This window comes from Monomorium pharaonis, chromosome 2 (genome assembly GCF_013373865.1).
Source record: "Monomorium pharaonis isolate MP-MQ-018 chromosome 2, ASM1337386v2, whole genome shotgun sequence".
NCBI classification, from domain to species: Eukaryota; Metazoa; Arthropoda; class Insecta; order Hymenoptera; family Formicidae; genus Monomorium; species Monomorium pharaonis.
Window position 1 is genome coordinate 31,344,347 of NC_050468.1, and position 25,254 is coordinate 31,369,600.

Sequence of the window (25,254 nt, forward strand, 5' to 3'; positions counted from 1 at the left end):
ATGTGTCCACCGTAAAAGTGTGATGTCAATAACGCATTTATATATCGTTATATTTATCGCTGAAGGCTATATATAATATACACTAGCATTAGCAATACGAAATAATCGATATCCAACAATTGTGATGTATTTTTTTATTTCTCTTTAAAAATATCTTTATACGATAAGATTATCCGAAAATATGCAATTTTCACTCTAACCAGGTTAAAATCTGGATTAATGACAGTTTTCTACTAAAATGTCAAGGAATCAGATTTATCAACAATAAAATAATAGAAACTATATGCAATCGCAGAATATTGGTATAATAATAATGAAGCATATAATGAATGTAATGTAAGTGTGTTAATGTCTTTTTTAAGTAAATTAAAAATGTTATATATACAAAAACGTATTTCAGTTATGATATATCGATATGTAATCAAAATGGACGATTCTTCTAGAATTCTAGAGAAATCTAGAAAAAAGGGGGTATAAAAATGATCGTCGACCGACATCCTCGTCTTCGCCCGTTGCATACACGGCGCGATTTGCATCTTTACACGAACAGGAGGATTTATACGTTCCTCGTGTTAATTTGCATACGGAAGGTCGCGCCGGGAATATATTGTCACCGCGACGTCTCTCCTATCCGGTCGGATCCGCGCGAGTATCGCGGTGGTGACGAATATTTCCGTGGCGTCGATTAGCAGCGGCCTTAGTAATTCGAGATAGTGTTGGTGAAGGTGGCCCACGTTTCCTCGATGGGTGCCAACACGGTGATCACTATGAGGACTGCGGCGAACACGACGATAACCACAAAGTACACACCGAAAATGAACTTCCGCATGCCAGAGTGCTGTCGGGAAAATATTCAAAATGAGAGCTTTGCTTGCACACTGATATTTGTTTGTGCACTGAATTATTTTTTAACGCGATACAGCCCTTTGGTATCGGTATCTTTTTTTAATATCACATTACTGATTGATTTCTATAATTTATCGCTTTACACCTGAGAGATGAGATCTTTATGTATTATAAATGTTCTTTGAATTTTTTTTTTTTTTTTACTAATTTCAATTAAAACAAATCGGATTTCTTAAAAAGTATCCGAGTAATTTTATTTATAAAGATATATTTGTTTCTATTTGTGAAATTATAAAATATTAACCAGCCATCTCTTAGCGCGCAGAATATCCTTCTAATAATATTATTAAAGAATATAAATAGATTTGATTAGATTAGATTGCCATTTTTTTCTCTTGTCTATTTCTATGTCTCATTGGCAATTTTAACGTCTGACGTAGATCGACACACGTTAGAAGACGGCTTGATCATGTCACTCTTATTTTAGAAAATCTTACGGGAGCGTCTCGTCTCGCATCTGGATGCATCATTGATCCACGAGAATGCATGTCTTTCATCGGGAATGAATTCACTCTCTGACTAGCTTGCCTGTCAGAGGCACATCCGAGGAACTGCAATAGAAGTAAAAGTGTCACAAATACCACAATCAAAATTAAGTCTCGGAGTAAGGTGATGGTTATTCGACATTGACATAAACTTCCGTTAGATATCAGGATACTTAATTGTTCGTTTCCAAGACATTGTCTAAAATTCAATTTCTACGCGATTTGCATTTTTCGCGTGAAAATGTAATAATCTAAAATAGGATTTTATCCTATTGGTTGATTTACATCCAGTTGTTTAGATCAAAAAATTATTCGATTAAATTTTTTCGTGATTCTTCTCTCGGACTTCTTGAGATTTTTAAATTTTACATGAATGGAATAAAAAAAATTCTTACTGTGAGAATGAGGTGAGTTAGAACGTGGAAGACCACAAATGCTGTGAGGATCCAGTCGACCCAATCCGGAAGTTTAGCCTTATTCAGCCGTACCGCAAAGAAAAGCGCGATTACTAAAAAAAATTTTAAGAGAAATTAATCCTAAAATATTAATTTATTTCCATAAATGTTTAAAAAATTGATATTTAAATATTAAGTTATGTTTTAATTATTATACTAAACAATATATGAGATTAACGTAAATCAAATTTTCCATTTTTTTATTATTGCCATAATTTTTTGCTGTAAAAAAACCACAAAGGTAAAAAGTATATAGAAAACAAAAGTTTTCAAATAACAATAAATGTGTTGAAAAACATAATATTGAAAAGTAAAAATTTATTTGCTATATTTATAAACTTACAAGCGCAAATTTTTGCCACGTTACCGACGAACCAGTGAGCCCAATTGAACAGAGCTCTTCGTGGTGCGCCAGGATGTGGTCTCATAGCTGCCATGAAAGGTTGGATAAAACACAAAATCGTGGTCGCCAGGCCGACCGAAGCGTGTATCGTCTCGGAACTCCACGTGCCCAATTCCACGAATATTATCACGAAGGCTGCGAGCGTCATCGACCACGTGAGCACCATAAAGAATCTGTGCCACTTGAAAAAAAATATCGATAGACCTTTATTACGAAGAAAGACGCATGGGAAAAACGACTAGGATGCTTTTCTTTTGCGTGATTTGAACACTAATAATACACACTTTGATCACTAGGAGTACTAGTATTTCGTTAACGACATTAAGGTATTCGAATAATGTAAAATTAACGATGTTGCATGTATTGCAATAAAATGTAGCACTAATAAGAATATAAAAATAAGATAATAATCGTAAATCTTTTATATTTTATGTAAAGGTTTAACTTAATATTATTATTAAAATATTTTATATAAAATAAACAGAAAAGTATTGAATTGGTAAAATATGTCGAAAATAAGAACAGTTAAAAAATGTTTTATACAAAAATTATCTGAAGGACAAATAATTCTATATATTAATGATTTGAAGAAGTTAAATAATCGTAAAATTATTTTTTTAAATTAATTTTTAAGATCACGTGATAATTGCAATTTTTTTTAATATGATCGTGTTTACTTTCTTTACATAATATCATTTCTCCAATTAATCTGCATATATAAAGGTATTTAAATAGTTACTTAAAGAAATAAATAGTTTACTAGAAAGATATTTTATTATTGCATATTTCGATAAAATATCTCATAAATTGTTGGTTTATTGATAACACACTCTGTTTTGATTCTTTTATATGCAAAATAATTTAAAAAATCATATTATATAGAAAATATATAATTCCAATATGTTGTTTTCGAAATATTTCGCAAGTCTGATACGTTTACTTAACCCTAGAGTATAGATAAAATATGAAAAAATATAAAACATGAAAAAATTAAAATTCAAGACTTACAGATATTAATAATATACAATCTTTATATAGTATTTTACTTTTGTTGTTATACATTTTTAAATATTATAATAATTTGCCTAAAACAAAAGTAGTCTTTTTTTTCGAAAAAAAAATAGAAATAAATTAACTGATTAGATCTTTAATCTGTTAATAACTAATAATAGCGAGACAGATGTTTAAAATCGATATACAATACTAAGGACTCGAACGTATAATTAAAATAAAAAAGATAATAAAATACATTTAAATGTATTAAATAATCTTTTTTATTTTGCATATACTACATTTAAACATAAGTATGAAAATTTAAAAAAATTTAAATTTACTCATAAAAAATAAATTTTAAAAGTTTATGTGAATTTATACGTAAGAACCGATTATTTTTTTAATGCAAATTATTGCAAAATTAATAGATGCAAATATAATAGAAGCGTGATAAAGATAGGTGAGTTCAGTGAGTTCATTAACCTTCGGAAGATTCATCATAGGATTGCAGCTAATTCTCATTCTTAACTCACACTTTATGGAATACTCGTTCCGCATATATGAATAGTACATAAAACCGCAGTAAAAAAGCAGTTTCCTAGTTTGACTCTTTTACATTCTTACTATGTAAAGAAGATGTACGCGTAATCTTCGATTAATGAATATCCATCGAATCTCAAGTGATCTAGTCATGACTTTTTAATAGAAGCACTTTTACAAAGTCAGATTGGAAAAAAGGAAGCTATGGGAGTAAAAGCTCTTTCATACAACTTTATAATTTAATAAATGAATACATTACAAACAAAACATCTTTCTCTTACTATAATTGCAATGTTCAATGTGAATGGATTGAGAAGCATCGATGCGATTTCGAAAGAGCGTGAGAAATAATGTTAGATGGAATATTCGCGCTGTTGCTTGAAAATTGCGCACTTACAGCGAACCAATGATCCTTCCCACACAACTGGGAGCTGACCCAGGTCTGTCTATAATATCTCGCGAGTAGCATCCCGATGGAGGCTGTGCCGATCCACGATGCCAGCATTAGCGCGCCGTGAAGGCGAATCAGTAGGTCAGTGGCTGCGGTCCATTCCCCGACGTCAGACAATCTCTTTGAGGTGCCGGTCCCAGCATAGACGAGAGTGTGGAAGTCAACGCCGTTTGCTAAAAGAAAAACCCCCCCACCAAGAAATTCATTCGTAACCATTCGCGTTAAACAAACTTGCCATATATATCTTGCAGTTCGATCTTGTTGTATAACGTTACTTTTAATCAATTTCCAATACCCGTCGCGCCAATAAGAATTCCAGAAACCGATCGGCCTGAATCGCACTTCATTCACGTTCCCGCTCGCTCGAGCGGAAACATAAGGAAGCTATCAAATTTGCAGTTATCGCAACCTGCGACATGAAAGTCGTAAAGTTCTTGCACACTTTGCTCTCTGCGAAAATACACGGGAGGAGAATGGACTTCGCGAAGTCTCGCGCTCAACGTTTCTTCTTTCGTTATTTAGAGAAGCGCGATGGCAGATCGTTATAAATCTCGCGATTATCGCGATCGTTAAGCCGTAGAGGCCGTCGCTCTGCTTTAAGTGGAGCAACAATTCACTGCAATTACCCAGTGAATATCGTTACACGTTAAAATTGTGCATTCCACATCCTTATACGTACATCTTAGATCCGTGCCGGCGGCCAAGAGGAGATGGTACGGAGTGTTGACAAGGTCGTATTTACGCCCCTGAACGTAGGTGAGCTTGTCCCGTCGAAACTTGCAGTATATCATGTCATCTTTGATCGCGCGGTCCTCCAGCTCGAACGCGCCTTCCGGCTGCGAAACGAATCGCGATGGTAGAGCAAGGTCAACGATTGGCCGTCCGCGAATCGCGAGAAGGAAGTCAGAATGATTCGGACCAATTGGTGCGTAATGTAAGAGAATTCTAAAGTAAATCGCCATACTCACTCGAATATCCCAATTTGCCGGCGAGAAAATTGATCGAGCGCATTCGAGTATACGACATTAAGATCGCAGAAATGCGGCGGAGTTTAGAATGTGGAATTTTATCGGTGCACTCTGGAGTTGAATCTCGTTGAAGTTGTGTAAAATTTGATGTTTAACGCGCCACTTCTCACCGCGATTGTGGCGCGGTAAGATTTGAGGGCTGGGCCGTTAATGACCGGGGCTAACAGCGAGTGGCGGAAATACCCCCCCTTATACGGGCTCCGAGTAATTATTTGTAGAGCTCAAAGATTTACTGCATTATCGTAGCGGGAGCGACACACCGCCGGCTATACGGTTGGCACAATAATAATTGGGATTTAATGGGCCAGACTCGTTGGCCGCGCGCGCACGACGGAGCACAGGGCGAATTAATTAATACGAGGGCGTGTGCACCTAGTCGGAGGACGGTGCGACGCATAGTAAACGATACTCACCATCGTGTAGCGCGTATTGCGTCTCCCGGTGTTCCAAGACGTGTGTAACGCAATTCCGTTGCCCTCGTTCGTGCACTCGACCACGCTGTCCTCACCCTGCGTTATACACACCATTACGCGTATTGTTATAACTATTAACCATTTAATTGCCGATCTGGCAAAATTTACGCGCTTAATTAATCGCAAACACGTCGCATTAATTTCGACAACGAATGGCGTCGTTAATTGCCAGGTATTGCACGTTTCGGCAATGTTAAATGAGCCGGTCCTGCGCAACAAAGAAATCCAATCGCGTCCGCGTAATAACTATGTGCATTAATTAATTCTAAGATTGAAATACGATTCGCGTCAAAATTATCTAATTAAATCGAGACAGACTCATTATGTCGACAGTGCATTTAGTATTTTGCAATTAATGTTTTTCAAAGAGAGATATAGTAGCAGTCTTCAAAATTCTAGTAAGTTTTGTTTCACTTTCTTTTTTTCCCTCCGAAAGCAATCGCATCGAAGGAAAGAAGTTCGGGGGAAGGCGCGGACAAATATTGCAGCAAGATAATAGAAATCTCCGAGAAGACCGGCGTAGAAAAACGGGGCGGCGAGAAAAGTAACTTCACACACTTAATATAGAATACTTTCACGGGGGGAGGGGGGGGGGAGGATTATGCAAGTTTCCGCTTAAATCGCACGGGAGTTTGAAAAGAAGCTGCGCGGGCGCGGCGCGCAATTACCATATTCTTATCGTCCGACAGGCCGACGGCGACGTATTTGGCACCCTTCCGCGCCTGCATCTCGAAATGATATTCGTCGCCCTGCACGATCACCGCCACCGCGGCTACGCAGTTCCTGGTTTTTATGCAGCCCGCGGGCTCGCCGAAGCAGTTCTTCGTGGTGTGGCAGCCCGTGTAGAACGGGTCCATCTCATCCTTCGCCTGCAACAGGAGAAACACATACACACCTGGGGGATGACGCAGGGAATTTACAGGCCGGGAAATACCATCCGCGCGCGATAGTATCTCGTGCGGAACGACGCGATTGCGGAGATTGCGCAACGTTCCTTCCGTCGTTTGATTCGAAGTCGTGCGGCGACGCGACGCGCTTGAAGATGAGCGAAGCACCGGGTAAGGGGGAAATTTCAGATGCTTGTCGAACATCGAAAGACGCTCCGGGAGTCTCTTACGCATTATCCCAGAAGCGTTTAACTTCGATGTATCGGAGGAGGGGGAAACATTCTCCTTCGCCAAACAAGTCGCACAGGAAAAGTTATTTAAGGTGTATCTTAATTGAAATAGTCTCTTAGATTGGATAAATAAGATAAAGAACAAGATTTAGGGAGAAAATACAGATTATATTAAAATATAGAACTGGAAAATGTACCAAAAATGACGATTATTTCAATTATTCTCATTCTAATTAAAAATTCTATCGTACAAGGAAAGAGAGAAAGACTCAACTTTATTATGAATATAAAGTAATTCATATGTAGTAAAAAATATTTGAAGAAATCATCAGAGATGCATTTTGAAAAATTGAAAGTAATATTATTCTAGTAATCACAAACTTATATAACTTTTGATACGAGAGAAATATTGAACTTTGTATAATTTAAGCACAAATGAAAAAATATTGCATGAAATTAAAATAATTAATGCTACATTAACACTTATCTATGGCGCAAGGATTCCACAGTTATTACAATATATGAATATTAAACGTTTGTGCGTAGGATTCCTCTTGTCGTAAGATCAAGATGACATATATCTATTTCATAATGCAATCACAAAAGGAATTAAAATAGGGTAACTCCACGTATGCCGTATCTATTGAAAATTTTATTTATCAAGTATTATTTATTACGTTTAAAATAAATAATAAATAAATTATACTAATGAAGACTTTATACTGTCTACTACAATTGAAAAAAATTTTTTAAGTAAAACATTTTCTTATATTTGAAAAAAAAGCTTTTAAAAGCTTGTATTTTAGCCGTACATTAAAAGAGGCATGTTGCCAGTCGTGAGTGGGACTATCAAGCTGAACAAAGAAGCTAAGCACTTGTATTTCGATATATTCCAATCTTTATTATCATACTACACTTATGTATCATGAAATAATTATTAAGCCTTTTACATTAAGCCTTTTACACTCTCTACAGAGAGAGTAATCATTTTATGTAAATAAATAGTTTTCAGAAATAAATTTATGAACTTTTTCTCCTACTCGACCTCATTAACACATTGTACTACTTTAATTTTTCTGTGTGTGTGTGTGTGTGTGTGTGTGTATGAACATCTGTATATACAATACCTACGTAACGACAGTACACAATACTAAATTATCTTATTGAGTTTCAAAATATAGCTGCAGCAGACCTATTTTGTAACTCATAACAATAGTTTCGTTATTGTTATAATGTCTTTATACAGCCTTTTTACTGTATAGTATATTTAGGTAAAAATATTACAACGATAACGAAACTTAAGAGTTACAAAAAGAAAAGCTAAATACAAAGCAGAAAATACGAGTTAAGCGTGATACAGGTGAACAAAAATAATTTAAATTATTGTGAATGTTTTTCTTCCATATTTTAATCTCTTATTCGCTATTTTATATTTGTTTTTTGTTTTTTTGTCAATTTCACGAGTCTTATTTTATATTTTTCGTATATTTTCTTGAGAGTTACGTAAACAGTTACAAATGGGTCTGTTGAAATCAGTTGTAAAAAACAGAATAACGAATATCTGGTTTATAATATATTTACATAGTGTGAATTATTTATATTTTCATCCAGTTTTAAGTAAAGAACTTTTAAACAAGTGAAAAATAAGTTTTGAATGAATTTATTAGTGTATTTAAAATATTTAATTTAATTCGTAATGCTATTTTTTCATAAAATTTATGCAAATAAATTACAAAACACATTGCTACATAAAAATTAAGTGTAAACAAAAAATTAAATAAGTTTTATACTAATAAAAGAATTGTATCGTATATTGTATTCAAAATTTTACGTAGATACTCAGCTCAAACGTAACAATAGAACAATTTGTAAAATTTATATATTTTTTGTTATGTTTTGAGATATAGCATATATATATTCTTAAAATCTAAAAAAATTTATCAAGATTTAATTTATAAGTATTTTTATAATATATGTAATGGTATAATGATATTAATTTCTGTAAATCTAAATATTACATAAAATGTACATATAAAAAGTAATTGCATATGAAGAAATAATGTAACATTTTGCGACAAATTTCAGATAGGACATTTTTAACGGAAATCGTAAAATTATAGAGTAATAAGTAGTTAGGCTAATTATTGTATATAATTATTTTATCGCATAATAACTATATTATGTTATGCGATTAATATACTATATATATATATAGTATTAATATATATTATTAATATATATATATCATCTTTTATTCAGTTTAAAATAAAAATTTCCACATATATGAAATATAAAGCAAAAATTTTTAATAAACAAATTAAAAATTTTTATGTTTTCTCTCGTTTCTGATTCCGAAATTAAATATTTAGAATTCATCTTGATTAAATATTACAAATACTGCTTAAATAACGAAATAATAATAACTTGATTTATACATATATTGCTATATAAATAACAAATAAATGATTATTTAAATAAATATCTAAATAAATGTGTAATGCAATTGTCTGTAATAAAGTTCAAATATATACAGTGTGAGTCAGCAAGACATCTTAATAAAGGAGACCTTGTGAAGCAAATCGTGCGCAACAATTTGCGGGAGCGTAGCTCAGAATCGAACGAAAAGGAAATCTGCGGCGGGAGAAAGAGAAGTTTGACGACCAGCCTTCAACTTAGATACGCTTCGCGAAATCGTGCGTTCACGCTCCGGCGACCTCGTTCGCCATTACCGCTCTTTGGTGTACTTTTACACTTTTTATCGCGAACGATCGAGCGCCGTTTTCAAGGAAAGGCCACTCGTCCGCACGGCAGGATGTAATTATTCAATAAAGCTGTCGTATGTATTGTTTAACTAAGTCAGAAAGCAATTTATTTTCAGGAAAAGTAATCTGAATTCATTTTCGACGGAAAAGCGTTTTCGCAGCGGCGCTCGAGAGATTCTTTTAAATCGCGAAGTTATGTGTCGAGAACCCTGATAACTTATAGAAATTGCAGAAGCGATCGATACGTCCTTTCGTCTGATCATCTCATTTTCAAAGATCTCTGTAAAGTGCAAATGGATTCTATATATATATATATATATATATATATATATATATATCTGTATGATAGAAAGTTTGTGTAATATATAAATGCAAGTATTATAAATTATATGAGGGATTTTCACTTAACAGTTTTAAATAAAATTAAGAAATACAATACAGAAGATTGATAATTGCGATGTCTTAAATTCGATTTAGACTTAATTTGCAAATTTGATCTTATATTTTTTAGACATACTGCATGAACTCTGGAAAGATTTCTCTCAAGTTTCTCTCAGATTTCTCTCAGATTTTTTATAAATTCCTATTTCATATATTAAGAATTAACCCTGCACTGATGGTCGCACCTCTTACGAGTATACTGCAATAATTTATTCATCTTTTCTTAATATAACACCTTTTAGCCAGAGATTTCGAATAAATATTTAAATTTACTGTTTTTTCTTAAAAAATATATATATGTAATATTTACTATTTTATATTTAATAAACTAAAAAATATATTATTTTCAAAATTGAAAAATTTTACAACGAAAAAAAACAATAGCGAATCTATTGAAGTGCATGCAAGTAATGCAGAAGTCATAAAAATTTCGCAACTATAGAAAAGAATTTGAAAAATATAGCGCACTAGAGATGTGTTACTTAAAATACTCGTAACATTTTTCATATCTTTTTCTCTTTTTCTAAAATCCCAAACTTCTTTTCGTTTCATCAACGACGTTCGATAATACCTCGACCATTTCACTTGGCGATTCTCATGCGATAAAGATCAAATCCGTGGGAATCAAATAGCGAGCCGTAAAAAATTCGCGACACGAAATCGCGAATGGCCGCGGAAGTGAACGGTGAAAGTACATAAAGCATAAATTCCAGAACGTTGGTTGCGGTCGCGTGTTATACGTTTGTTGTACACGGTTAAGGGCTGTGCATGGTACATACATGGAGATGCATAATTCATGCATCCGTGCGTCACGCGCCGTTATATTCGCTTCTCGAATTTTTTACTTTCTACGATAACGTAAACCGACGATAACGTATTATAACGGATGTACGGTACAAAAAAAAAAAACGGAAATTAACGAGAAGAGATACTTTCTATCGTTGTAATCAAAGCTTTTGAAATTTTTATTCATATAAGTGATGGAAACGAGAACGTACAAAAAAGAGAACGTTACGGTGACTCAATTAATGTGTACTTTTATTCTCTATTTTTAATAGAACTTGTATTTTTACTAATTATCCACGCCGTATTTTCACTAATTAATACATTTTGTGTTACAAGATGTCTATCGAATTAGATGTGCGAGAATATAAAAATATTTTAATTAAATTTCGCGAAACTGTAAAGTACAGATTTGTGAGTGCGCGCGCTATTTTATTTCTCATTCAATATTAACGGCGGATATAATTACTTATTTATTTTGCAAATGTAATACACTTGGAGCTGACATTAATTAGAGTATTATTACGATCCATCCATGCGAATGAGAATTGAAATGTATTTTAACTCGGCGTTCATTTTAATCCGTGGGAACATAAAATAACGAAACAATTCATTGAAAGCGAGTTATTATCTTTTAGGAGAATTTTTATAGGTTTCTTTATTAAAATAAATTATCAAGCAAATTTCTTATGTAATACTTCTCATATTAACAGCCATTGATAATCAAACCGTAATAAAGTTACGTTTATTAAATGATCAAATTTATTTAATATTTCTCAGGATTAATCAAGTATTTAAATGTAGAAGTTGTTAAATTAATCAAATTAAATTTGACAAACATTTTAATAAATTTTATACAAATATCTTCTAGTAGAAAATACTTTGCAGTATTAGCTATTTTTTTAGCTATTATTTAAATAAACTTCAAGTTAAAATTAAAGTTTACTTGAGATTGACTGAAAATTTCATGTATTTTTTCCACGTTTTTTAGTAAAGTGCAGCTTCTTAGAATCCATTTATTTTTGCACAATAATAAAATTATAGATGCTTCGATATGGGGAAAGAAAGGGGAACAATCGATGTCGAGTAGATCAACAAAGAAGAAATTATGAAAATAACGTTCTTGGTCGGATTTTGGAATATTCCATATGCAACAAACACAAGCTGAGTAAGTTTCTCGAATGCGAGTAAGTTCTTTGAATGCGAATTAACGAATATCCTCTGTACTCGGTGTTTAGGTCGGCTGCTATGCATCCCACGAGCATATTCGCATATTCGCAAGCCACCTATCAGGACTTACAGGCCGCTTACATCATTTAACGCGCTGTAATACCACCACGCGCATTTACCTTATAATGGTGACGGAGCGCGCGACAGGAAATATAATACTAACCGCATAACTGACGGTGCTGTAGTAGGGTGGCGTGGTGGTCCTGAAGGTGGTAATGGGTGTAGGCGGGGTCGATACCCTGATGGACCGCTTGTCAACAATGACTCTGGGCGACTCCACGCCGACCCAGTACGTGCTGTAATCCTGAGCGAAGGTGGAGCTGCAGAAGAGACAGAGGTCGAGGATCAAGTGGTGAAATGAAATTTCATAAAAATGACAAAAATTTATATTAGAGCATACAAGACCAACGTTTTATATAACGTTTTAATGTTATGATACATCAAGAAACTTAGTACTTAATATTTATATATATTTTCTTTTCATACACAGTGAAAAGAGCTACGCATTTTTAATTTATAAATTATTAAATGTTAATTTATAAATTTAATTTTATAATATTTTCAAACAATTTTTTCTTTAATACTGAAAACCATTTATAATACTCTAATTTACTGATTAAAAATTACATGTAATAGAGAACATTTCTAATTAATGTACATTAGTAACGTTTGTATAAAATTATGATAAAAAGAATTGTTTACAAATATGAAACACACGCGTTTTCGCAATTTTGCACAAAAATAGGTTAATTACACAGAGAAGTTAATTGCACATTATTTAAGCGAATTGGGAAAAATTTATTTTACTGAAACTAAACATCCAACTTTCAAGAAATGGTGTTTAAATTTCTGCACTCTCATTTATTTGCATACATACTGGAGTAAATGCACTAAATGTGGTCCATATGATACAAGATATACCCAGTGATATATCTTAATAAGAGCTTCACATCTTATATCTTAGTAAACGACTCATTTTTTCTAATTTCCGATTGTCTCTCATGAAAATTGAAATGGATGGCCAAAAATAACAGATACAAAAAGCAAACTTAAAACAATTATAAAGCCAATTCTCCGAGTTCGAAAATCAAAAATGTACCACATTACAAAATAAATTTTTAATCTTGCTTTTTAAATCTTGTTTCTCTCAGAACATTTCTGTTAGAACTTATTGTTAGAACTGACGTTGTGTGTGTACAATGAGATTACAAAACTCTTGACATCTATTAATCTGTGAGAGTCTCTATTCATGCAGGACTATTAGAGCACGTCGAAATTTGCAGCGAGCCAAGTGCGACGTTAAACGTATTAAAAGTATTTCGTAGATCTTTCTTTATCGCTTTTGCGTTAATATTGGCCGTGGTGAAATATAAATATCAGAATACAAAAGCAGCGAGAAATTCCCAAACGGTACCGTAAAAACAAAATAAAAACTTTAAAAATAAATTACGAAGTTTTAACAGAGAGTCGCAGCTGCGCGTACTATTAAACATGCATTAGTAACTTCACATCGATTATTACGAGGAAAAGTTCATAAGGAATGTTTCGCGCGTTTCTCGCACCGTTATGCCCGCACGAGCGTGTTGAATTCCAAGCACAAGCCGCATCCACGTGTACGGTAATACCTAATTGTGATTCATAAGTGTGATGCGTTGCACGTGTGTGCGTGTGGATTTGCGTGTGCGTGTGCGTGCATGTAGCGGTTGAGATCAGACGCTGCTGGAATCATGAGTCAACAATTAAGCCGTTGCCAGACGCTGATGTTTCTCGTTCTAAATTTTATAGGTATTCAGAAACTTCGCGGTTTCGCAAGCTCGCGGAAATAAACTCCTGCGGTCTCGATGCGGTTTCTGACGCAACAAATATCCGAATCTGATAAATAATCTGCTTTATATCTGCGTTAATTAAATTAAATTACATATGTAACAAAGTAAGGAGAAACTGCGGTAAATCTCTAAAAAAAAAATTATTTTGGTATTTCGGATTGCGATGTTTTATTTTATAGAATTGTTAAAATTGAAAATAAACGTACACTAATACAAGTTGCACTTATATTTTTAAAATGTGTAATATTAATTATATAATAAAACAATGGTTGTTTTTGCGGAACATAGATTGAGCGATACGAATTCATCAGCATACAAGTTTTGAATATATTAATGTGTGAATATGAGATTTTTTAAATAAATATCAATGAATTTGTTTTTATACGATATACTATCGAGATTGTATCGAGATACAAAAATTCTTTGCTACAAAACTCAAAAGTCTTTTAATTCAATCCTTTGTTATGCCTAGTGATTATCAGAAACCATTATGCTTACATAAAGATACTTACTTGAAGATAATGGTACCTTCGTAATCGACCGGAGCCTCCCAATCGAATTCAAGATTATGCTTTTTATTGGTGTTTATATGAGTCACGGCATTCTAGACACAAGAAACAGGAAAAGTTTTTTCGTTAAGAAATTTCCACGTCATTCACATATACGAAAGAGATTGGAGATAAATGATTAAACCTTGAATAAATAATTAAAATATGACACAAAATGTTTGTTGTTTAATAATAGAGCGTTCTGATGCATTATATTTTACGGAAACGCAAAATTGTAGAGTTAATATTGTGAAAATAACAGTTAAAAATATAATAAAAATAACAATTTTTACAATTACTGTAATTTAGAAATTAAAAATTGGAAAATTTAATAGAATACTTAATTTTCTTCTTGAGAAATTAAGAAAAATTATTTATAAACGAAAAACAAAATATGTTAATTCTAACAAGGAAAAATTCAAATATATATCTTGCGGATTTTGAAAAATTCAATGTTAAAATATTACTTTTAGAACATTAAACTCTATATCTTATTATTAAACTTTTTAAAATCAACGAGACATATAACTGGAACTTCTCTTGTAGAATTAAAATATTTTTGCATTTGACCTTTCCATTTCTGAAGTTCATAAATATTATCTCGGCGTTTATTTTGTTCTTCAAATTCTTTTAGCTACAAAATTGGTACAATTTAAAACATAACCAGAAAGGGTAGAAAAAGGAGATCATAATGATATAATATGCAGAAAGTACCTTTACGCCTCGGATGCACTCCACGATTTTCGCAGAATCGGGCAAGTTTACGAATTCTCCCACGTATTCGCCGTTGTCGATGTCCCTGGCAAGTATCATAAAGCCCTCGTATGCGAGGCCTTCGGGACTTCCAAGGATCAGACGGACCCTGTTTTGACCTGCTGCGGGTAGTACCTGATAAGGTGGATACGACGATTGCATCCCAGGGCTGCCGGGATGACGTGGCGTCAGATCGTAGCATGTCTGCGGCGGTGCTCCACTGGGTAATCCCAGCACCTTTACAAGCAAGCCGACGACCAGAAACAGCAACGTCTTAGGCATTTCTATAATAAAACAGATCCATGAAATAGAGACGAGATATAAATAATATTTTTCGTGTACATATTTAACATTTTTATTGACGATAAACTGAATTAAAATTGACCGAGAAATGTATCATTAACAGAATAGCTATGTAAGTCTTTTTTGTTTTAAATGTTTTACGCTGACATAATATTTATTCGTGAAAACTTTTTACACTGTTAGATTTTACTGTTTAAATTGCTTTTAGCATTAGATTTGCAATTAACCTTGATGCACAGTACTCGTGAAAAAGCAAATTACGAGGTATTCAGGATTATATTTCCTCACGAGAAGAAACAAGACAAAATCGGGAAATATTTAAACAGAAACAGCACATTTGTTTAAATAAATGCATACAGTACGCGTTGTGTCTAACGTTCTCCGCTCACGTCGATGTTGAATTTATTCGATATGACGTAAATGTGCATCTGGCAACAATTCGCTGTCGCTTATCCATAATGCACGTCTTATTCCCTTGCTTATACGTAATCTCATGTGTAAATTTCAATTTCAACTACCGCATTTGCATTAGTGATTGCTGAACGTAGAGGATAATGACTAATCTAATTTTATTAATGTATGATCTTATAATTTTATTTAAATAATCAAGTCGCGCGAGCTGCAGAAATATCTAAACTGTGGATATATATTTTTAACGATCCTTTTAATATTCATGTACGTGCTGGTGCAGGATTTTGATAATATAGATATCCAGACTCCAATTATTAACAATCTTATAACTCTCTCTTAAAAAATGTAGATATTTAGATTGTTCTCTTAATTAAATAAAAATAATATGTTTATTTTATAGGCTCGTTTTAGTATCTAAAAACATGAAAATCCCCAAGTACCTCGATAAAATGTCTTATGTATTTTTGATATTAGCATTCTAACGATAATTGATAATCGAAATAGATTAGATAGCTTTCATTGGCGATAAACCGTTGACAATTTTTTTATGATACGTTAAAGTACAAGTTAATTGCTCAATCATGTGAAGTATTACAATGGATCGAGATAATAAGAGTCGCTATTGAGACACTAATGAGCGACCAAGTGTGGTGAGAGAAGTGAATGACTTGAAGAAACGGGCGCGCTCGCTTGTGCACGGCCCACGCCTGAAAGAACTGACTTTCACCCTTTGGGAGTTTTACTCCTTACGAGTTTCTTAGCTCGCGCATTCCTAAACGCCCCGCCACTACTGAAATATTCCCCATTGCCTGCCGTTATGTAATGCCGACTGACCCTCGCCATTGAAATGCCACGCAGCCACGGCAATGCCTGCTGCAGCAACGTTTCTTCTTGTGTATCGGAGTTGAGGCAAAATCGCATTAAAATCACTGCTTTACATACTCACTGAAACTTGAAACTCACTGTCTTGTTGCTATCTTAAATTTCATTTACCAGCGGGACAACTTCAGTTTTGCGCAAATTTGATACATAAGCTTCTTTGTGGAGAGAGCAAACGAAGAAGAATGAGTACAATAGCACATTATATTTAGAACTGAAAAATTTTAGGCAGGTAAGATCAAATAAAGTCCATTCCTTTTAAAATCTACTCAAACAATCAATTTTAAACAATATTTGAAAAAAAAAATGTTTTTTTGCATTAGTGCACAGAAAAAAACATTAGTTTCAAATTGACAATATCATTGTCAACACATATATAAATAAGAATATAAAAGCGATAATAATTTGCTTACACAAAGAATTTATGTTCCTGTTAATTATTATCAACTTTTGCAATGAATATTCTACATTCTTCCTTATGTACATGAGAATAATATTGTTGATTTGAAATTAATGTTGTTTTTACTGTGCACACAGAAAAAAAATGTAATATAGCCAATAACATATGTGATTGCGGGCTGCCAACTATATAAAATACTCAATACAATAATATTAGCTATTAATGCAAGTACAATGTTGATACTGCAATAGCATATATTATTGTATTGAGTATATCTGTAATTGGCAGTCCACAATAACATATCTTATTGAATATATTACTTTTTTTTTTTTCAGTGTACAAAGAAGTATTATTACAGCGAATATTTTTGTACATATTTCTGCAAGATTGCATCGCACTAGGAAGTTAAATAGTACCTTAGTCAGCGGTAAAACGCGCGTTCTCCGCGTGGCATCCGCAAATCCCTGTTATTGCAAAATGTGCACATTCGAGGCAAGGTCGATCACTTGCGATAACTGTTAACCGCACTGTAGTATTGCACTTTCACAACAGGCAACGATACACACGCAAACACACGCGCGCGCGCACGCACACACACACACACACACACACACACACACACACACACGTATTCCAATCAGTCAATTAGGATTAAGCCGTCTGCAATACATGTAGTTGTAAGTTCATCGGAGGAAATTGCAGACGCTTGTCCTGTCGCGCTGTGGAGGGGGCATACTAGCATGGTTCATTCATGAAGGAATTCGGCGGTGACTTTTCAACGCTTTAAACGATTCGTAATAACTGAGACAAAAATTCGCAAGATTATTCCGGATGAACAAGATTCTTAACGGAGATTAGAGAACTCTAATTAATCAACGTGTTCTAGCATTATAGTTGCATAACACAGTGACTATTACAACAGAGATGGCTATTTTAAAATATAATTTTGCGCGGCGCGTCTTCGCGCAACAGGCTTTCGCGCGCAATTCCTCTATAATGCTGCATCTAAAAATAATGCTATATTTACATAATAACGTAAAGTTTATACAGCGAAAAATAATATCCAATTTTTTTACTTAACTATTATTAGCATATCGTTATCTACACAGAAAACGTGTACAGAGAAATTACAAAGTTGACGTAAATTAATAACATATTTTTTATCTTTGCGCAACAATTCTATTGATTTTAACGAAATCTTTTGAAATCTTTATAATGAAGAATAAAAAAGGAAAAAAAGGGTGAAAAAGAAATCCAGGTACAATATTGGCACCATATTGGCTTTCTGTTACTTATTTTTCACTTCTACTACGTCTGTGTTCCATGTTCACGTTACAATAAACGACACGTGAACGGAATAATCGATAATTGGAAAAGGCGTTTGCGAGGAATTATCTCAATGCAGCATAGCAATCGTGAATGAATCGAGGTGAATCGATTTCGGTCCCAAGATCGATATTGCGGGTGAATTTATATTTCTCTCAAACGGAGCCCTCAATTTGCAAACAGCCCCGATCACGTGTGTACCTACACGACACGCGCCGTTTACACGTACATGCATCAAGAAATCAGGACGATTGGCTTTTTCAGTTGTATAAAAACCCGTGACAATTCCGCGGATAAAAATCTCGTTGGTGGAGTCTCTTTTTCTATGCGACAGATCGAGGAGGAATTAAGATTGCGATAATCACGTGCGTGCCTAGCATTATCATGTATCATTATTCTATTGTATGTACAGGAGAGAACGAGCACAAGGCTTCGCGTTTTGCGGTTTACAACGCGTGTGTGACTCATCCGCGGCGTCACACTCATACAATCGTGTACGTACGCATACAGGCATGCACGGCTCGTTGACACGTACACCGGGGCTCACATCTACATTGATCTACCGCAGGTTGACTACATTTTCTTCCTGCGTGGTCCTTTGTGAGCGCACAGGAAATTCCCAACTGCGTACGCGACTCCAAATGCGTTGATTCGATAACTATTTATTGCGAACAAAGAAATATCATCGTGCGGACGTTTTATGTCAATTGCGTTGCTGCCCATTTTTTTGTGATAATATGTTAACACGTTGATCTCGTAATACTACACTGACATTCAATTCTTAGTGCTTAAAATTCTTAGTGCTTTAAGTTCTCAAGTTTATTTGTATAAAAGAAACTTTAATATTATGCGTGTGCGCTTAAATACGAATTAAAGAAAAACTTTTCAACAAAATATTCAACCAAAAAAAAAACAAAAATAATTAATTACCTTGTTTATTGTTTAACTATAACTGTTTATGTAAATATTTGCGAGTTCCTTAATCGTATATTTAAAGTAGAAGACTAATGTTATTCATCAAACTAAGAAAAAGAAGCAATTGTGATGACTGCACGTTTAAAATAAAGTGTTGCGGCAATCGGTATTAAATGACAGAAATAACAGTTCTGTAACTTCAATAAAAGTTATCAGTATTGCTTGGTCGTTAAATTTCTTTTGCCTCTATTGTCGTCGCAATTACGTTTGCAACGAAAAAGTTATTTGACACGTCTTAGCAATATTCAGAGAGTGCGAGCTTCTCAGTAGCACGCTTCTCTTTTGTTATGTAATGTGATCTTCACACAATGCACTTTCGCGTAGTCGTGCGTTTAGTTTACTTAGCAGGCTCTTACTAATTTATCTGTTTGATATTAAGATTACATTATATGTTATTTAAAACAAAAAACCGATTAGTGCGCAAATATTTAATATTACATCTTTATAAAAATGTAATACTGGCCAGTATTAATTAGCCAATAATTATTATTTATTTTGAATATTAAACGTACTAACAGTAATATTTTTAATACCTAAAATAAGCATTAATTACTGGCCAATTTGCTCAGTATTACATTTTTATAAGAGTATAACAAGTATAGTAATAATATGAAACAACTGTTGAAAATTATACGACTAAATGGGACAATTAAAAATTATTTTTAGAAGGTCTAAATAAAACAGTTAATTATTATAAATGTGTACATAGGGAACGGTTAGACACACCCTAATATTCAGTGCTTTCTAATTGAATTACTTTTTAATTTGTGTAATACGAGGCGCTTTTAAAAATTAAAAGTTGTATTACAAAAAATGTATTACAATGTATCAAATTAGAATGTATTAAAATAGAATATTTTAAAAAATATATTAAAAGAAATGTATACGCTGCTTATAAGCTCTTTATACATTATTTATTTATCTATTTTATTTGTTTCACTATTCTCAAGACTAGCTGCTTTTTTTATTTATTTATTTTAAAATAGCTGCTTTATTAATCTTCTTGCATAAGGATTAGTGCAAGGATTTTTGCAAGTTGTAAATAAAATACTGGCATTCCGAATGCCAGTAGTCCGAGTTTCTTTTAAGCTGGACGTATATCGCGTCATCGAGTAATTGGGTATTCATGACATGTTCCTTCGAATGAGATACATTTAATTATATTCGCGCAACTTGCAAATTTCTACCGCTCCGAATGTCATCAGGCAAACAAAGTATCGTGCCCTCGTGTCTTCCGTGTTTGGTGAACGCATTGCTATGGTTACGTCGCCCTGTTGTCCTAGAATTTCCACGTCGAGCATTACTCTCGCGTCCGTACGCCAAACCGCAAATTATTTTATCGGTTTATACGTAAGCGAGAGACCACCGAGCAAGAATTCAGAGAAACGCCATTCATCGCCGCCGCAATTATTCCTGACGGCCTCCTCTTTAATGAGCACTGAGCTCCCTCAGCTTATCGATCTTACTCCGATTGTTTCACTTTGTCTTACGTACAGGTTGAATCAACCAGTTAGAGCAATGTCTAAAAATGGATGCGGGCATGACACACATTATCCTCGTATCTGTACCTAACGATATCTTCAAACTCCACATCAAAAAGCTTATTTTTCCAAACAGATTTAAGCCTGTGCTTTTGAAAAATATTTTTAAAATAAGAAAATTTATAGAAAAAGCATTTGTAAACAATTTATTTTTAATTAATTATTTGTTTTAAAGTTAAAGAAAAAAAATTTTTAATAACGTCTTGCTTATTTATGTACAATGGTAATAAAATAAAGATTTATATTAAAACTCATTTTCACATTTCATTAGAAAATTACACATAAGAAAATTAGCAATGTGAAGATTAGTCACGGAATAATGTCTTCTTATATGTCTTCTTGTATGTTTACACAATGAACTGCCTACGGTTATTTAGGCTTATAATTAAAAGTAACTGAAATGAACTATTAATGTCATTTCGTGTTTTTGAGAAATAATTCAGTTAAATTAATGAAGATGACTTGTGATTCTTATAAACGGTAAAACCCAGCAGTGAATCATTGTATAAATTATTTGTGTATGTGTGTGTGTATGTGTGTTGAGATGGAATAAAGAATAGTGTATCCGTATAATAAAATACCGTTAAAAAGAACAAAAATTTCTCCAAAGTCGATTAACTTTAACCGTAATTCAATCGTCTTTGTACCTCTTTTGGGATTTTATCTCTTTATATAAGAGAAGACACAGAGAGACTATTGCTCCATGATTAAAGGCAATCGACATCGGAGAAATCAACCCTAGAGTGATCGAAGCCATCTAAAGGAACCACTCGATCTTCTTGCTTATCGTTGCGCAGAATCACGCTTCCATCGGCCACAACATACAATGACCCGGATTTTAAAAACCTGGTAAATTGTTCCACGTTTATTTTAAATATAAAAAATATATTTATACCTTACCATTTGTAATGAAATAGAAAATTCTACGAAATTTATCACGTTTCTTTCTTAAAACAATGTAAGATAAACATTTCACTGATATATATTTATATCAGACTCTTACATAAAACTTGATTATTATTATTCCTAAATGTTTTTTTAATATAAAAATTTAATTGTAGGCTTTAAATATTTAAGATTATAAATTTTAATATAATGAAATTTTTTTTAATAAATGATATTTTGTCCAGATAGAGATACATATTTAAATATTGAGACGTTTACTTATATAAATATCATTTTAATGTTTTTATTAACTAATTTATAAATATTTTTATTAAAGAGAGTATTTGGAATATACTTTGGCTAGCAACTTGTTTGTTCAGGAAGAACTTTTGTATAGCAAATTTAATTAAAATTAAGAAATTGACAACTAATTATATTATTAAAATAATTATATATATAATATAAAATAAAGAGAATACATAATAATATAATAATTTTATAAACCGTTTGTAATCACAAAATTAACTTTTTCTGTACAACCAAAAGAAGATTTGAATCATCGTCACGTTTCCCAGAATTCTAAAACAGGCAGGAAGCAGCTGAACTTCTTATGAATATTTCGTACAAGCTCTTCATAACGATATTCCATAAATTTAAAATTAACTATATTTTTTATTTTTATACACAAGTCGCCTTCCTAATTTTAATTTATGTTATATTTCATATAATTCAAATAAAAAATCATACAAATTACTGTCGCCTAAAAATACAATTATAATACTTTTTATTAGTATAATCGATATGCATTCTTATTTTTAATGACTACGAATATTAGTTGAGAAAATGCTGATGTCTCAGTTTGCACATTAGTTTGCGATTGTTAGCAGTTATATTCTGTTTTAGGTCAAGTTATATTTTAAAGTAATTATTATATATAAAAATACAAATATACTCATAAAAATAAACTTAAAAATCCTGTCACATTAAATATTTTAAATTATTAAAATATGATTCTTTTATGGTTTCGATATCAAGTAAACCTTGTTTATTTTTTATTTACCTTTGTCTTACAAAAGACAAAAGAAATTTAAGTCTAAGATTTTTTAAAGAAGTAAACAGTTTATAAGCAGTAAACACAAAAATTAGAAAAAAACTTTGAAAAATTATTTATTTATCTTTAGACGGTAATACATCAATTTATGAATTGCTAATTTTGAAGATTAGAGTGATGAACAAATGATAACAAAAAAGTTATTAATTTTAATACTGATCAATGAGGCTAAAAAATGACATATGAATGTTAACGAAATTGGGAATATGCTACAAAAACATCATTATCGATAACATAACAGTATGCTTTTAGAAAAGATAGTATTCCGGCATAACTTGTTAAACAGCTGGGTCACATACACTTGCTTTTTCTTCGATTCCGAACGGTCAATTACCCAGGAAGAACCAAACACATGTTTATAATATCTGTTTCGCTCGTAGTGGCTTTTAAAAATTAAATAGCAGTTCCACAACGCTATATTTGAATTCATAATATTATTTTATCTTGCAAAAATCTTACGGTTTTAATAATAAGAGAATATTGACTGACATGTGAAAACGCAATTAATTAAAGGTTAGACGTAATTAATTAAAGATAAGACTTATCGATTATAATGGCAGACAAAGATAGTTATATCACAATATTTAATTGACAATTAATTTAATAATAATAATATTACTATTCTCGTTCAACTTAAAATTGTGTTCAAGATCGAAAATATATATGAAGTCACACGAGAAATATTGACACTAAAATTTAAATACAGAAAATATTAGTTCTGTCGAGAAAAGCAATGGTTATCTTCAACAAAGAATATTTTCCTAATAATAATTTTGAAACATATTTATCATAAATTAAAAAAAAAAACTTATTATAGATACTTAAAAAAGAAATTTACACTTTTTCGAAACGTGATATAAAATTGAATCAACAAAACTCAAAATGACAAGTAAATCAAATTTTTATTTTAACTTAATATTCTCGATTAAAGTATTAAATTACCAAGATTCAGGATACATTTTGATGCTCAAGACAAACTTACAATAGAGTTGCAAGTATATAAACTTATAAATTGTTTGAAATAAGTGACATTTATTTATCTCAAGTAAATACTTTTCTGTATAGACAGAAGTAAATTATATTTTAAGTAAATATTGCTTACTTCAAGTAAATGATGAGTGTGTTTGAAAACTATTCATCAAGAAGATATTCTTTGCAAAGATAATCGCTACTCAGTGTAAAAAAGCAAAATAAAAAAATAAATAGCTGTTTTCCTTAGCGTGAGAACGATTTGTTTTTCTACTTGTGCTGAGGCACAAACTCGCGCGTCTGCGACTCTGCCGCGACAAGCACTCACCGGTCCTCATCTCCGCCGCAGAGATACAGATCCTTCGCCGGACGACGCTCACCGTGGTGTAAGCACGCGCGCCAAACAAATTCGTAAGGGGTCACGTGTGTGCCGCGCGCCGGCGGCGGTTCCGATAACACGCGCGCACTTATTTCCCGGTCCGCGTCAGAAAGACGGCGTCCATCGGCCGTGTTTCCCCACCCCTCGCTCGTGGTCCTGCGACGCGTCCTTCCGCTCGAGTCGACTCCTCTCCGCCGATCCGTCCTGCACTCCTCGGAGGACAGAGAGGCGCTCCGAAATAAAGGAAAAAAACGCGCGCACCTTTTTTTCCCGCACCGTTTTTAAACTGCGCGTAACCAAAGGGGAATCCCAGATTGGGACTAGACGCGACGCGCGCTGGCCCGTCGTCGATCGTTCGCCGAACGTGGATCTCGCGCGGCACTTGTTGATCCCGCCAGCGGCATACTTCCGTTGACAGCCAGTCGAGAACCACACCTTGCGAGAGACTGTACGAGAAATACGGACCGAGTTGAAAGGCCCTCGGCCGTGAGACCAGCCCCAGGTCCGTAGTTACACACTGGTAGTACACATCGGCGATCCACGCTGCTCGACGCGGCGTAAGGCGATCGAGAGATCGCGCGCGCCACCGTCTTGCCACCGAGAATATTTAGCAATCCTCCGTGAGAAAGATACCGTAACAGATATATCATTTGTAGGAAGAAGAGAGTGTTATTTGTTGTAAAGACTTTTTTTTTTTTAATTGAAGACGTTTAATTTTTTATTCTTCTTTTTCTCTTTGATAGATATATTTGTATCTATCAAAGATATGATTAGCTCGAGAATACACTGATTAATCGGTGAAGTTTTATCAGAATCGTTCCTGTTCGCTGTAGTTTCCGTGCTTCCTCACAACTGTGTTCTTTCCGATGAAATGCATATGA

General features: G+C 33.3%; 1 protein-coding gene across 1 annotated transcript; it reads right to left on the minus strand.

Moving 5' to 3' along the window:
• Positions 1–121: 121 nt before the first annotated feature.
• LOC105836359 (putative ferric-chelate reductase 1 homolog) lies at positions 122–24,332 on the minus strand. Its single transcript, XM_012680333.3, has 12 exons — positions 24,323–24,332; positions 15,156–15,478; positions 14,406–14,497; positions 12,231–12,387; positions 6,403–6,603; positions 5,675–5,770; positions 4,913–5,069; positions 4,180–4,406; positions 2,190–2,430; positions 1,787–1,899; positions 1,344–1,457; positions 122–838 (listed from the first exon to the last, which is right to left on the minus strand). Exons 1-12 carry the CDS (start codon positions 24,330–24,332, stop codon positions 698–700), a joined length of 1,872 nt encoding a protein of 623 aa, XP_012535787.1. The 3' UTR covers positions 122–697.
• Between the last annotated feature and the right edge of the window lie 922 nt (positions 24,333–25,254).

Excerpts from the sequence above, each read along its gene's own strand:
- LOC105836359 (XM_012680333.3), bottom strand. Across the intron at positions 2,431-4,179 it reads GGAAGGATCATTGGTTCGCT|TGGCACAGATTCTTTATGGT; the intron begins GTAAGTGCGCAA and ends TTTTTTTTCAAG. Across the intron at positions 1,900-2,189 it reads CGTGGCAAAAATTTGCGCTT|TAATCGCGCTTTTCTTTGCG; the intron begins GTAAGTTTATAA and ends AATTTTTTTTAG.